The sequence below is a fragment of the Plecotus auritus genome, assembly GCF_963455305.1.
Source record: "Plecotus auritus genome assembly, chromosome: 3".
NCBI classification, from domain to species: Eukaryota; Metazoa; Chordata; class Mammalia; order Chiroptera; family Vespertilionidae; genus Plecotus; species Plecotus auritus.
The window spans coordinates 206,437,268-206,449,980 of NC_137772.1; the positions used below are offsets into that span (position 1 = coordinate 206,437,268).

Genomic DNA, 12,713 nt, shown 5'->3' on the forward strand with positions numbered 1-12,713 from the left:
GAAGGATGGAGAAGGAGCCACATGCCAATAGCCTGGAGTTGGACCCCAGGACCCCCCTCCTCCCCACCCCAGGTTACCCTCCAGAGGGTGCTCCAGAGACCCCACCTCCTCCAATCACAACCCCTAGAGTCTTCGTGGCTCAGGGCCTTTTCAGTGACACTCAGTGGCCGAGTTAAGTACAGATGGGAAGGTGTTATTCTTTTTTTTTTTTAATATATATTTTTATTGATTTCAGAGAGGAAGGGAGAGGGAGAGATAGAAACATCAATGATGAGAATCATTAATCGGCTGCCTCCTGCACGCCCCCCTACTGGGGGTCGAGGGCATGTGCCCTGACGGGAAATCGAACCCTGACTTCCTGATTCATAGGTTGAGCCACACCAGCGGGGCTGGAAGGTGTTATTCTTTGTCACCAAATGTGAGCTCTGAGAGCACTTGACCCATAACCGACTCAGCCTCTTGGCCCTCATGTGTGACCGATATGAATGCTCAATAAAAAGGCGTTGACTTCGCACTTGATTCCCGTGGGTGTCAGGGCTCATTGGCGTAGGCATCTGCTCTGACAGGCGAGGGTGGCGTCAACCTGGCTACTGGTCCCAGCTCCCTGACCTCAGGCAAGCCTCTCTCCCTCCCCTGGACTCAGTGTCGCCTCAGTAAATGCCTGCATGTTCTCTGAAATCCCGTGCAGCAGCCGGGTCTCTGCTGGTTTAAGAACGGGAATGGAGCTGGTGGGAAACCATCCTGCTTTCAGCTCTTACCTTGCCCTGCAGCCCAGGGCGTAGCTGCGGTTGACTAACTTCATACGCATCTCTCACCCCAGGAGGGGGGGCGTTCGTTGTTAAACCACCTCTCTAGCGAAAGGAGGCTGCGGCTGCATCTGCGGCAGCTGCTCCAAGAGGGCCTGTCTCCCCGCAGCTGTCCCCGGTCTACGCGGGGAGGACCTGCGGCCTGTGCGGGAACTTCAACGGCAACAAGGGCGACGACTTCCGCACGCCCGCGGGCCTGGTGGAGCCCCTGGTGGAGGACTTCGGGAACGCGTGGAAGCTGCACGCGGACTGCGCGGACCTGCAGCAGCAGCACAGCGACCCCTGCAAGCTCAACCCGCGCCTGGGTACGTGAGCCCGCAGAAAGCCAGGTCCCCGCAGAGCCCCGAGATCCCCAGGTTCCCGCGCGTTCCACGGGGCGGGGCGCCCGGCGCTGGGGGAGGGAGGCGCTAGGGGTTTTCCCACCAGCAGTTGATGATCCGCATCTGGATTATTTTTTATTCTTCAAAGCCCCTTTCTTGGGCACCCTCAGTGCGCCAGATTCTGGGAAAGAAAAGAACAGGACGTATTCCTGCCCCTCGACCTTCTCAATCTGCCGGGGCAGCAGCCACCAAACTGAATTAAATTATCGTCAGATAAATGCACTGGGGTGGCCGTTTGCAGAGTCATCTGCGGGGACCTGTCAGCCCTACGCGAAGGTCCCCAGCTTACCCAGCCCATCATGGCACACTTTCTCCCTCTGCCAGGAGGTGTGCCCTGGGCATACAGCTTCTTATGTATTTAAGCCAAATGTAATTAGGAAAGGACATTGACTAGGGAAGAAAAATCACACAGCCAAGGGGTATTTCGGCGGCATGTGCTGCGGAGGGAGAAGCTGGGATGAGGATTGCGGAGTAGGAGACCACTTTATCCCTTGGGGCCCGGGGCACCCAGGCTGTGGCAGGGCCCTCGCTAAGCCCGGCTCCCCCTCTCTCCCCTCCCCCACAGCCAAGTTCGCGGAGGAGGCGTGCTCTCTCCTGACGTCCCCCAAGTTCGAGGCCTGCCACCACGCCGTGGGCCCGCTGCCCTACCTGCAGAACTGTCACTACGACGTCTGCTCCTGCTCGGACGGCCGGGACTGCCTGTGCAGCGCTGTGGCCAACTACGCAGCTGCCTGTGCCCGGAAAGGGGTGCACGTCGCGTGGCGGGAGCCCAGCTTCTGTGGTGGGTGCCCTCCCTGCCTGCCACCCCCTCCCCAAAACCCAACAGAATCTGAGGCGGATGCCCTCCCTCTCCATGCACGTGGCCTTTACTCTGCTCTGTCTGCACTCCTGCATTCCGAACTGGGCCCAGGAGCATCTGACAGGCATAGCGTGAGGGAACAGTTCATTTGCAGCCACATTGCCTTCCCATCTCCCAGCAGGACACGGGGGAGGGGACTGGCTCACTCATAGGACAGCCTGGCTACTCCCTCCTGTTTCAGGAAGGCAAGTTGGACCCCTTACCGGGAGGCCTAGAACATTGGTGTCCCTGCCAAGCTGAGATTGCCTGTGGCTGCTGCCACCTAGTGTTGGCTACATGTATGGCCAGACTGTGGAATGAGTGGGTCCCTGCATCCCTGGAAGGTCTGATGAAGGCAATGGGACAGGCACGCACCAATCCTTTGCTCTTAAGTTCAGGCTAACCATCGGTGGACTCCTGGCCCAAATCTCGGGCATTGTATAAAGTCATGTGAAGTGGAATGACATCATTAGAGTCTCACTCTGCCCTGTTAGTTCTGGCACGAGTGTGGCACGAGTGTTGGAGCTCTGGTCCCCTGAGTGGATGGACTGTGCTCACTTTTTGTTGTTAATGTTGTTGCTCAGGGGATAATTGCTGAGTGGCCAGTGTGGTCAGGAAATGGCAGTGGCATAGAACCGGAATCTTCCTTCTTGAGACACAGATGGGTCTGGTTCCCTACTAATTTCTTATCACCCTGAGTGAAATGATACTTAGTTTACTGCAGAGGCAACCAAGGAAGGCTCTCTGGAGGCGGCGTACTTAAAAGAGTTGTTTCCATGCTGGAATAGTAGTATGATGTATAGAAGTGAGGAAGGTATTCCAGAAGGATACGGTGTGGTGGATATTGTCATTTTTAGGGCTAGGTAGATGTGTTTCGAGTCAAAAATTTGGTGGTCTTGACAGAAGCAGGAAAATAGGAGCTATGAGAAATGGTGAAAGGACTTAATATCATGTATTTGAAGAGGAGTTTAGGTATGGGGTTTATTGAGCCAACTCATGTTTTGAGTCAAAGCAATCCCACAAAAAAACTGAGGCCTTCTGGCTACTTGCCTGTCACATGCCAGCATGAGATCTTGAGCCCTTAACTTCCCCGTCCAGACTTCAGGTCCTCATGAATGTTTGCTGTTTAGAAAGTGGGGAAAGTAATGAGGGGTAAATGATGTGATGTTTGTGAATCTGCTTTGCTTGTCCAGCAATATTAGAAATGATGCATGATCAGTGTGTAATAGCATCTGAAGGACTTCCTAGTTGAGGACATTCTCCCAGAATGCTGAGGACTTACCGAAATATTCTTTAATCGCCCAAGAGCAGCTGTTCTTAGCCTCCACGGATAACAGCTTTTGCAGGGACTGAGATTGGATTAGGGAGTTCCCTGGCTCCTGAGGCTTTAAGATACGGAAGAGAAATCTGTCTCTATGGGTTTATGTGGAGGTGAACCAGATGGCCTTGGGTTGGTCCTCTGAGCCCAAGGAGGGTGGGCAGGACTCTTGGATTCATCCTGTTTCTCACTTTCCCTTCCCGAGAAACAAATAGCTCCCTAAACCACTGACTTTATCCAGAAGGAGCGGTCACACCAACTGGGGACACTCACGGAGCAAGGACTGATCCCATACTAGTAGCTGCTTTGTGGGATGCTGTGAGGAGATTCGGGAGAAGCACATACATTTTTTCTTGTTTTTCCTTTGGGAAAACAAGACTATGGGCTCCCTGAAGGCAGGGACCAAGCTTTACCATCTCTGCATCCCTGAGCCTAGCCCAGCCCTTGGCACACAGTGGGAGCACACTTAGACGGAGCTGTGCATTCTTCTGGGGAAGGAACAATTTAACGTGGCTCCAAGCCAGCTCTAGAGACAGCCCGTCAGAGGTCAGAGCGTAAAAGCAGCTCTCGGGCCCAGCTGCTCCTTTAAGGGTGAAATGTGCCCTTATCATCGTGGGTTCAATGGACTGAAAGGGACTTCCATCTTTATTGCCCAACACACCCCATTTTAACTCACCCTTGCCCTAATTATTTACCCAATGACCCAACCTCTCTGCTGGTTCAGAGGAAAATCTATGTATAATATAGTTACAGAGCCCCCTCCCTCCCCAGCTGCCCTCAAATACCAGGCCCAGAGCAGGTGCAGGAGGGGGCGGGGCTGCAGGGCACCTCTGGAGAGGCCCCCCTCATTTCTGAGGTTCAGGGCAGGGCTGTCTTTTACAGCTTCTGTGAAATGCTCTGCCAGTGGGCTTCGCTGTAGAAATGGATTCTAACGGAGGGGAAGGATCCTATTGGCCTCAGGAGCAGTGTCCCCAGAGCAAGGTTCTCATTTCTTGGACAACAGCTGATTGGCAACAGGGAAGCAGTTTGCTCCCACACCTCCCAGTAAAAAATTGCATCATCGGGGTGCCCATGAGACTGCTGGGAGCACAGAGAGTAGGTTATGTGTGCGCCAGAATCCAGGAGGGCCGGGTCTCTCAGGCTCAGACCTTCCTCTGGAACACCCCTCCCACCTGAGCTGGGCTGGAGCTATGTCTCCAGGGTAATCATGACTCAATAACAACATGTACCCCAGGCCAGGCATTCCTCTGAACACATTAGCTCATGTCACTGTCCCAACAATCCAGGTGGTACTACCATCATATTCCAGGGAGGAAACTACTCAAAGTCACCTCGCTAACTAATGGCAGAACTTGGGCTTGAACCCAGGAATTTGGGTTACAGAGCCCCCTCTCTTAGCTGCTGTGCTACTTTGCCATACTTCCTCCTGCCTTTTGTCTGTTGTGCTATTTCTATGTGGGAGGCCAGGGAGAGGGAGGCTGTGGGTAGGTGGGTGCTGCCCACTTTGCTGGAGTTGGTCTGAGTGTCCCTGCTCTATGTGACTGGTGTGTCCCAAAAAGCATGGCTCCTAAGGGAGTGTTACCTTTTTAGAGCATAATGGTTAAGAGCATGAGCTTTTGGTTCACAGAGAGCTGGGTTCCAATCTTGCCTCTGCCCTGCCTTCGAAGCATGACCCTGACAAGTCTCTTAGCTTAAGTGACAGTTTTCTTATCCGTAGAGAGGGAGATGTGAGATCCAACTCACCCAGAGAGGTGTGAAAGGCATAGGACCTGTGTAAAGAGCAGGGTATTCAATAGGTGCTCAATAAATCATGGCCATTATGTTATTATCATCATGGGAGAAATGCCCTTGCCCATCAATTCTAGTTCCTTTTAATATTCACAGCTTCACTACCCAGCAGGATTTCTACTATGTCCCAATCTTTGAGGATTCAGTGATGACTAGCATAGTCCTTCTGGTTACACAGAGAAAACATGTGTATCCCTAATTATAATAGACACTTGTGAGCATAAAGATACACTTTTGCTCATAGTGGGAAAGAAAAGCAGTGATCATACAGATATAATTGGGGAGGGGGGTCACAGCTGAAAGGGGCCACTCCAAGTCCTTGTCATCTTAATGCTTCCACTGAGACCTCCTTCCTCTCCCTCTCTCCTAGCGCTGAGCTGCCCACAGGGTCAGGTGTACCTGCAGTGTGGGACCCCCTGCAACATGACCTGCCGCTCCCTCTCTTACCCGGATGAGGAATGCACCGAGCTCTGCCTGGAGGGCTGCTTCTGCCCCCCGGGGCTCTACCTGGATGAGAGGGGAGACTGCGTGCCCAAGGCCCAGTGCCCCTGTTTCTATGACGGTGAGATCTTCCAGCCCGAAGACATCTTCTCAGACCATCACACCATGTGGTAAGTGCAAGCACCAGGGAAAGGAAAATGGTCCCCCAAGTCCTTCATTTCAGATGGGTGAGCTGAGGCCCCAGAAAGGGAGTGACTTGTCCACAGTTGCACAGGAAGTCAGAGCAGAGCTGGGACTTCACCCAGGTCTTCTGACTTTCTTACTATGCGGAAAACTAGAACTGCAGGCTGGCAATAGGATTCCTTGATCTTTATTGCCAACGATCATGTGTTGGGCCCTTTTCTAGAACACAAAACGGGAGCTCTCCTTGTCCCCCTCCCCTTCAGCCTCTTGTCAGTGTCTCAGGTTGAAACATTTGAACCAGAAGAAAAGACATCACAGAAGTGTTGCCTCTGGTGCATTGCTGTCCCGACTTGCTTGTGCATGTTCTTGAGAAATAGCTCTAAATAGTGCCTGCTTCTTGCAGCCCTTCAGGGTGGGCAAACTTTTTGACTCGAGGGCCACAATGGGTTCTTAAACTGGACCGGAGGGCCGGAACAAAAGCATGGATGGAGTGTTTGTGTGAACTAATATAAATTCAAAGTAAAGGAGCGGAGGGGAGAGCAAGAGAACCGGAAAGAACAGCCGAATCCGGCCCGTGGGCCGTAGTTTGCCCAAGGCTGATCTAGGCCCTCTGTCACGGCCAGTTCCACAGGGTTGTCATGGTCACAGAAAACATTTGTAGCAGAAGCTTTGTTGGGCAAACACTTCCTTGGCACCTGCTCAGTCCCTGGTGCTGGGCTAGAGTTGGGACATCTAAAGATGAACCAGACAGTGTGGGCCCCAAGGGAGCTGACAGTCTACTAGGGAGACCAGTTAAAATGTCCTGATTTTGGAAAATTTCACACAGACATAAAAGAGAGAGAATAGTGTAAGGAGCCCTAGTGCATTCATTCCAGCTTCAGTGATTATCAGTACTTTGTCATTCTTAGTTTATCTATTCCCTTCTCCCCTTTGCAGCTGGAATAGCTTACAGAAAACCTGAGCTCTTACCTCATTTCATGTGAAAATACTTCAATATGTATTTCTAATAGATAGCACTTTAAAAAACATAACCATAATACTATTGCAAACCTAAACATTAACAGTAATTCCTTGATATCATTTAACATTCAATCCATGTTCACTTTTTTTCCTGATGGTCTCAAAATGTCTGTTTTTAATTGGTTCATTCGAATCAAGGTTCAAACAAGGTCTGCATGTTGCATTTGGTATAAAACTTTTCTCATCATTCCAATGAGATTAACTTGCAGCTCCTCTCAATTTAATGTACCCCCAACAGGTTGCTTACACTTATATTAAAGCAATTGTGGCCATTAGACTTGGGTTTCAGTGAAATGTGTTGATTATCCTTCTAGACTGTGACCTCCCCAAGGGTAGAGAACATACCTGAGACCCAGATCCCCAACACCTAATACCGTTCTGGCAAAAAGTAGGTAGAACCAATGTTTTGAGATGAAATAACTAATATTTGGTAGACACACCATAATGAGACAAAAATCGCTACTCCTTCAGAACAGGAGAAGGTTGCTCATGGTGTGGTTCCCCCAGAGTGAGTAATTCAAGAGCGATGGAAGCCACAGTCTTTTATAACCTCATCTTAAGTGACATATGGTATGTCGCTGCTGCCATGTACTACTGGTCACACAGACCAAACTTGATACAGTGGGGGAGGGGGTTACACAAGGGTGTGGCTACCAGGATGTGGGGATCATTGAGGACCATTTAGGAGACTAGATGCCAGGAAAATAGATACCCATGTTAGGGGACAGGGCTGGGATTGGAAGATAGAAATAAAATAAAAAATTAAAAAATTGAGTTTTTTATGCAAAGCCTATGCTGGATGCTGGGGATAAAATGGTGAGCAAGAGCAGGCATGGTTTCTACATTCTTGGATCTTATAGTCCAGTGAGAGAAAGAGAGAGAGAGAGAGAGAGAGAGAGAGAGAGAGAGATGTTAACCAATAAAAACCCAAATATATGTCAAGCTGCAGTGTGGTAAGTTCTAGGAAAAGGAGCCCGAGTGAGTGGGAGGCGAGGAGACAGCGGTGGTGGTTGTAGTGGCTCTTGCAAAGCTGGGCTGTGTTTTTCCTCCGCAGCTACTGTGAGGACGGCTTCATGCACTGCAGCACGAGCGGAGCCCCGGGAGGCCTGTTGCCACAGCACATTGTCCTCAGCGGTCCCCTCGGTCCCCTGTCTCATCGCAGTGAGTACTGGCCCTTGGAAGAGTGCTTCCCAGCAGGAGGTGGGGCAGCACCCCATCCCAGGAAGGGGCAGCTCTGTGTCTCTGGAATGGAGTGACTGCACCTAGGGGACCACAGGACAGTATAGAAGGTAGGTCTAGTCACCCAGTCACTGACGGCCTCTTTGATTTTCCCATCTCCAAGGTAAAAGGAGCTTGTCCTGCCAGCCCCCCATGGTCAAGTTCGTGTGTCCTGCTGACAACCCGCGGGCTGAAGGGCTGGAGTGTGCCAAAACCTGCCAGAACTACGACCTGGAGTGCATGAGCATGGGCTGTGTCTCCGGCTGCCTCTGCCCCCCAGGCATGGTGAGCCACCCACTGCTGCCAGGGGTCAGCAGCTGTCCATTTTCCTGTAGGCAGAGAGAGAGGAAGAAACAAGAGTTAAACCAGGATGGGAACCAGGTGGCAGTGGTAATGGGGGCAGGGGTCGGGGAGGTCCCATGGCTGAGTCAGCCGCCAAAGTCAGGAAGGGAGATGGTAGGAAAGTGTGTGGGTTTGATCCTGATGAGATCTTACAAAAATGCTTAGTGCACAGAGGTGCCATGGGAAGCAAAGCAAGAATTTCCAGAAAACTCAAGTGATAAATAGGCACTTCCACTAGAACTTTCTTAGCCACCAGGAGCCCTTCTTAGTAGGTATCTTCTTTCTCAGGGTTCACAATGGTTTGCAGCCACCTGGCTCCTATGTGCCTCCTGATGGTGGCCATTGTCTGAGCATGCCCAAGTCTTCTTAACCTTCCTCCCAAGTCTTCTTAACCTTCCTCCTTAGGCCATTTTGAGTTAAAAATATTATATATATATGTTATTCTTTTCACCCTGAAAACCAGGAGAGATTCTGGATTTTTCTCTTTCAAATGAATCTTGTCTTCTTGATTTCTTTGACTACAATTCCTCAGACCCAAAGTGAATGGTGAGGGGCAGGGGTTGTAGAGGCAAAAATAGGAGGGAGGCAGGATGGCTCTCATATGGCTGTAAAGGGCATAACGATGCCCAGGCCTCGGCTGGAGGGGCAGTGTCCAGGGCCGGGGGAGTTGTCAATATTCTGTGAAAGGCACTAGGACCCATCACCTGTGGCCCTCAGGGAGGCTGCCATTGTGTGTGTGCAGGGCGGATGGTCTATTTCTTCCATCCAACCTACCCTTTCTCCTCCAAGACAGAGACCAGCTGCCACTTATTCTCCCCTGGGTGTTCCCCTCTGTCTTAGCCTCTCAGGATTCTGGAACTATCCCTCCTCATGAGGGAGCTAGAGATTGGCCCTAAACTAGGTCTTGTTTGGTGCCTTGGCAGAACAAGGAGGCTCTTCAAGGAGGTATGTAAGGAGGAGGAGAAATAGGAGAGGGGCAAGAAATAGGAGAGAGGATTGCAAGCTTCCATGTTGCTCTTTTTACCCTAAAGGCCCCTTATTTTGACTGTCCCTTCTTCATACCTAGAGGTGACATTCTCCCACATCAGAGGTGGCTCGGGCAAGGAAAGGGACATCCTTCAGGAGTTTGCATCAGCATCAGGGACTCTATTTAATGAGCTTTTTTTTTCCCCATGAAGGAAAGAGTACAGATAGTCTTAAATATTAATAACCACAAGGATTGCATGATTGTCCCAAAGCCCCAGTGGAGAGCGAGACCTCGAGTACAGGATGTGGCCGTGCTGTTAGGAGCTCACTGGCATCCCTGAAGCCTCTGGCAGACATCCCGAGGACCGTCTTTGGGTGTCTGTCTCTCACCTCAGCCTCAGGGGCTTGTCAACCGGAAAGCTCATGGTCTAAGACAGTGGTCAGCAAACTCATTAGTCAACAGAGCCAAATATCAACAGTACAACGATTGAAATTTCTTTTGAGAGCCGAATTTTTTAAACTTAAACTTCTTCTAACGCCACTTCTTCAAAATAGACTCACCCAGGCCGTGGTATTTTGTGGAAGAGCCACATGCAAAGGGCCAAAGAGCTGCATGTGGCTTGTGAGCCACAGTTTGCCGACCACGGGTCTAAGAGATTGGGTTATTTTCACAACTGCTTCATGATGATGCCGACTAACGCGCAAATTGTCGAGGCCAGATTCGGCAGAGCAGAAAGGCCTGGGTGATTTATTAAGTGCACAGCATGTTGGCTGCTGCACAGGACACGTGTTCCTGGACACAAAGCAAAGAAAAATGATCTGGAAATACCCCATTTGGGCCCATCTGACGGTGCAGACATCCTTCCCAAGGGTGTTTCTCTGTTTGGCTGTCCCCTGTGGAAGGTGGTGAGGCTGTGGCATGTTACCGAGGGTTTGGGGGGAGAGGTCAGGAATGCTGTGTTCTGAGGACCTGAAAGGAGGGAGGGAGTAGTTCTTTCCTGTGGGGGCAGGTCTACTGAGAGCGGAAAGAGTCTGCGAGTAGGAACAGGGGTCAGAGGCCACATTCTCAGTCCAGGCTGCACGACTTTCTGGCACCTTGCTCTTGGACAATCATCCACTCTTGCTCTGAGCCTCAGTTGCTTGGTCTGTAACGTGGGCACACTTCCTGTTCTGCCTTCATTGCATTTGCTGTGGGCCTGAAGGAGTTGTATGTGAAAGAACTTTTAAAACCAGAAAGTGCTGTCGAATCGTAGGAACAGCTTTCATTATTGTTTTCATAAATCACGGAGGGTCAGTCTCAGAGGTTGCACCCATCTGCTCCTCTAGTCCCTGGGAGAAACACAAAGGACCCATTTTTCTTAAATTTCCAATCTGTTGTGGACCAAAGCTTTTCTAAATATAGTAGAATAATCAGAAAAATGAAACAAAGAAGCAATTACATACAACATATGACCCTTATATTTTTATTAGCTACACCGGGTGTATATTACTCAGTCAGATTGGCGTAAACACCTCCTCTCCATGTCTGTGCTCACATCATCTCAGACCGACACCGGCCCGTGGACCACACTTTGAGCAGTGCTGCTCTTGGTTGAAGACTGCCTTTCAAAGCATCTCTCAATACTCATTGCAAGGCCAGCAGCACCTGCTGGAAAATGCTGGGGGCAGGGAGAGAGCAGGGCCGGGCACCTGTCTAGAGCAGAGGTTTTCTGGTTCACTCCACAAGTAGCAGCCTCCATTGGATCCTGCCACTGGTGCCCGGACTCCTTGCATGGAACAAGAGGGTGAGCATACTTGTGATAAGTGGTTGGTGGAGAAGCAGCATAAAAAAGGCATTGAATTGGAACCCAAAATTCTAGGTTTGAATCCTGGCTCCTGACATTTCGTTAATTGAGTGGCAAGTCACTTAAAATCTTTGTGTCTGATTTCTATCACCTCTAAAATTGGGTTAGAAGGGTTGTTGTGAGGACTGAATATGACAGTAATAGACACATGGATGTTGCTTAGTAAGTGGTGGTTTACGATGGCTATTATAAGAAGTTCATGGAGGAAAGTCATATTATGAATGGAGATGCCCTAGTAAATTTTCAGACATGGGGAGAAATTTTTTGAGACCCCAGTGTCCACATTATGAGGCCACTGGATCAATAAAATGGGGTTGCACTAGAAAATTTTAAAGTCTTTTTCTTCAGTTCAGAGGCACCTGAGTGAACCACTTGCCTTTAAGTTAGATGCTTACCTGATTCTACCAGGAGGTGGCAGCAAAACACAACCTACTGCCCACTGTTCAGTCCTCCTTCCAGCCACAGCTGGAACCCTCTCTAGGATCATCATCAAGGGGCAGAGTGAGAAGGAACCCCTAAACCCAGGATTTCAACCCCTTCCGACACACAGGAGGAGACTGAAGAAAGAGAGGAAGCAGAACCATTCAAGGACACATAGTTGCATGGTGGAAATCCTGGTCTCCTGATTCCCAGATTGGATCCTTCAGAGGCTGGGCCATGAGGTGCTTTGGAGGAAATGTAGTCCACTGCCTGGGAGATGCTCACTTCCCTTTTGAAATCTAGTGGTTGCATTTCCAAACTGGTACCCCGTTCTGCTGGTACAAGGATACCTGTTGGCAACTGGGAAGTGTGTTAATTTCCCTGTGTGTTAATTTCTTTGATGCCCAGTTTTCTCACAGGCCCAATATGAAGACTGGAAAGACTTTGTCACTGTCTTTAGAAATATAGAGCTTGGGCTCAGGGGCCCATCCAGAGCGGGCCTCACATATGGGCATTGTAAATCCTATGAGATATCATTAAAAAGGTCCCCATCTTAAAAATATCTCCTACACTTCATACAATTTGTCAGCTAATCAGGCTTACTAAACTATAATAAGCATAAGTTCATTTTGGTTAACAAGCAAGAGCTTTAAAGAAGCTTACAACCTTATAAATCCTCACGGGAAGTCATTCACACCTTAGTGTGAATTATTTCATCAGCTTTTCCCCCCTTCCTAGCAAACATATAATTGAAATCAGCTGCATTGAGCTGGAAGTATTGATGGGGTGGGAGAAGGAGAAAAGGACAGTAGGAAGGCAAAAAGGATTTTGAAGAATGGGTCATTTTGAGTGTGGTGTTGATGTTTTGGAGTGGGGAGTGGGGAAGATGGGGCTTTTTCAGAGAAGAGTAACAAAACCCATTTCTTCCTACGTCATAATTTTTTTTTTGGGGGGGTCTGATTAAGACCTGGTGCCACGCTCTCAGTGTGAGTCATTCTTACTGAAGATGTCATGAGTGGAGGAACAATAGTGACAACCATTTTTGCCTGTTTTCTTCTGAAGTCCTTGAAGGGTCATTTGTCAACTTTATCTTATTAACCCTTTGGTGTCCCAAAGCGGCAAATACTAGGCAGAGATGGTTCTCTTCAT

The 12,713-nt window shown here is 49.8% G+C and overlaps 1 protein-coding gene across 1 annotated transcript in view; it reads left to right on the forward strand.

Moving 5' to 3' along the window:
• VWF (von Willebrand factor) overlaps positions 1–12,713 on the forward strand; it is a 116,045-nt gene that overhangs the window by 44,214 nt on the left and 59,118 nt on the right. The window contains exons 14-18 of the mRNA XM_080659101.1: positions 916–1,111; positions 1,752–1,967; positions 5,501–5,741; positions 7,829–7,935; positions 8,117–8,277. Of these exons, the coding sequence (XP_080515227.1) occupies positions 916–1,111; positions 1,752–1,967; positions 5,501–5,741; positions 7,829–7,935; positions 8,117–8,277 (921 nt within the window). The remainder of the gene's footprint in view (positions 1–915; positions 1,112–1,751; positions 1,968–5,500; positions 5,742–7,828; positions 7,936–8,116; positions 8,278–12,713) is intronic.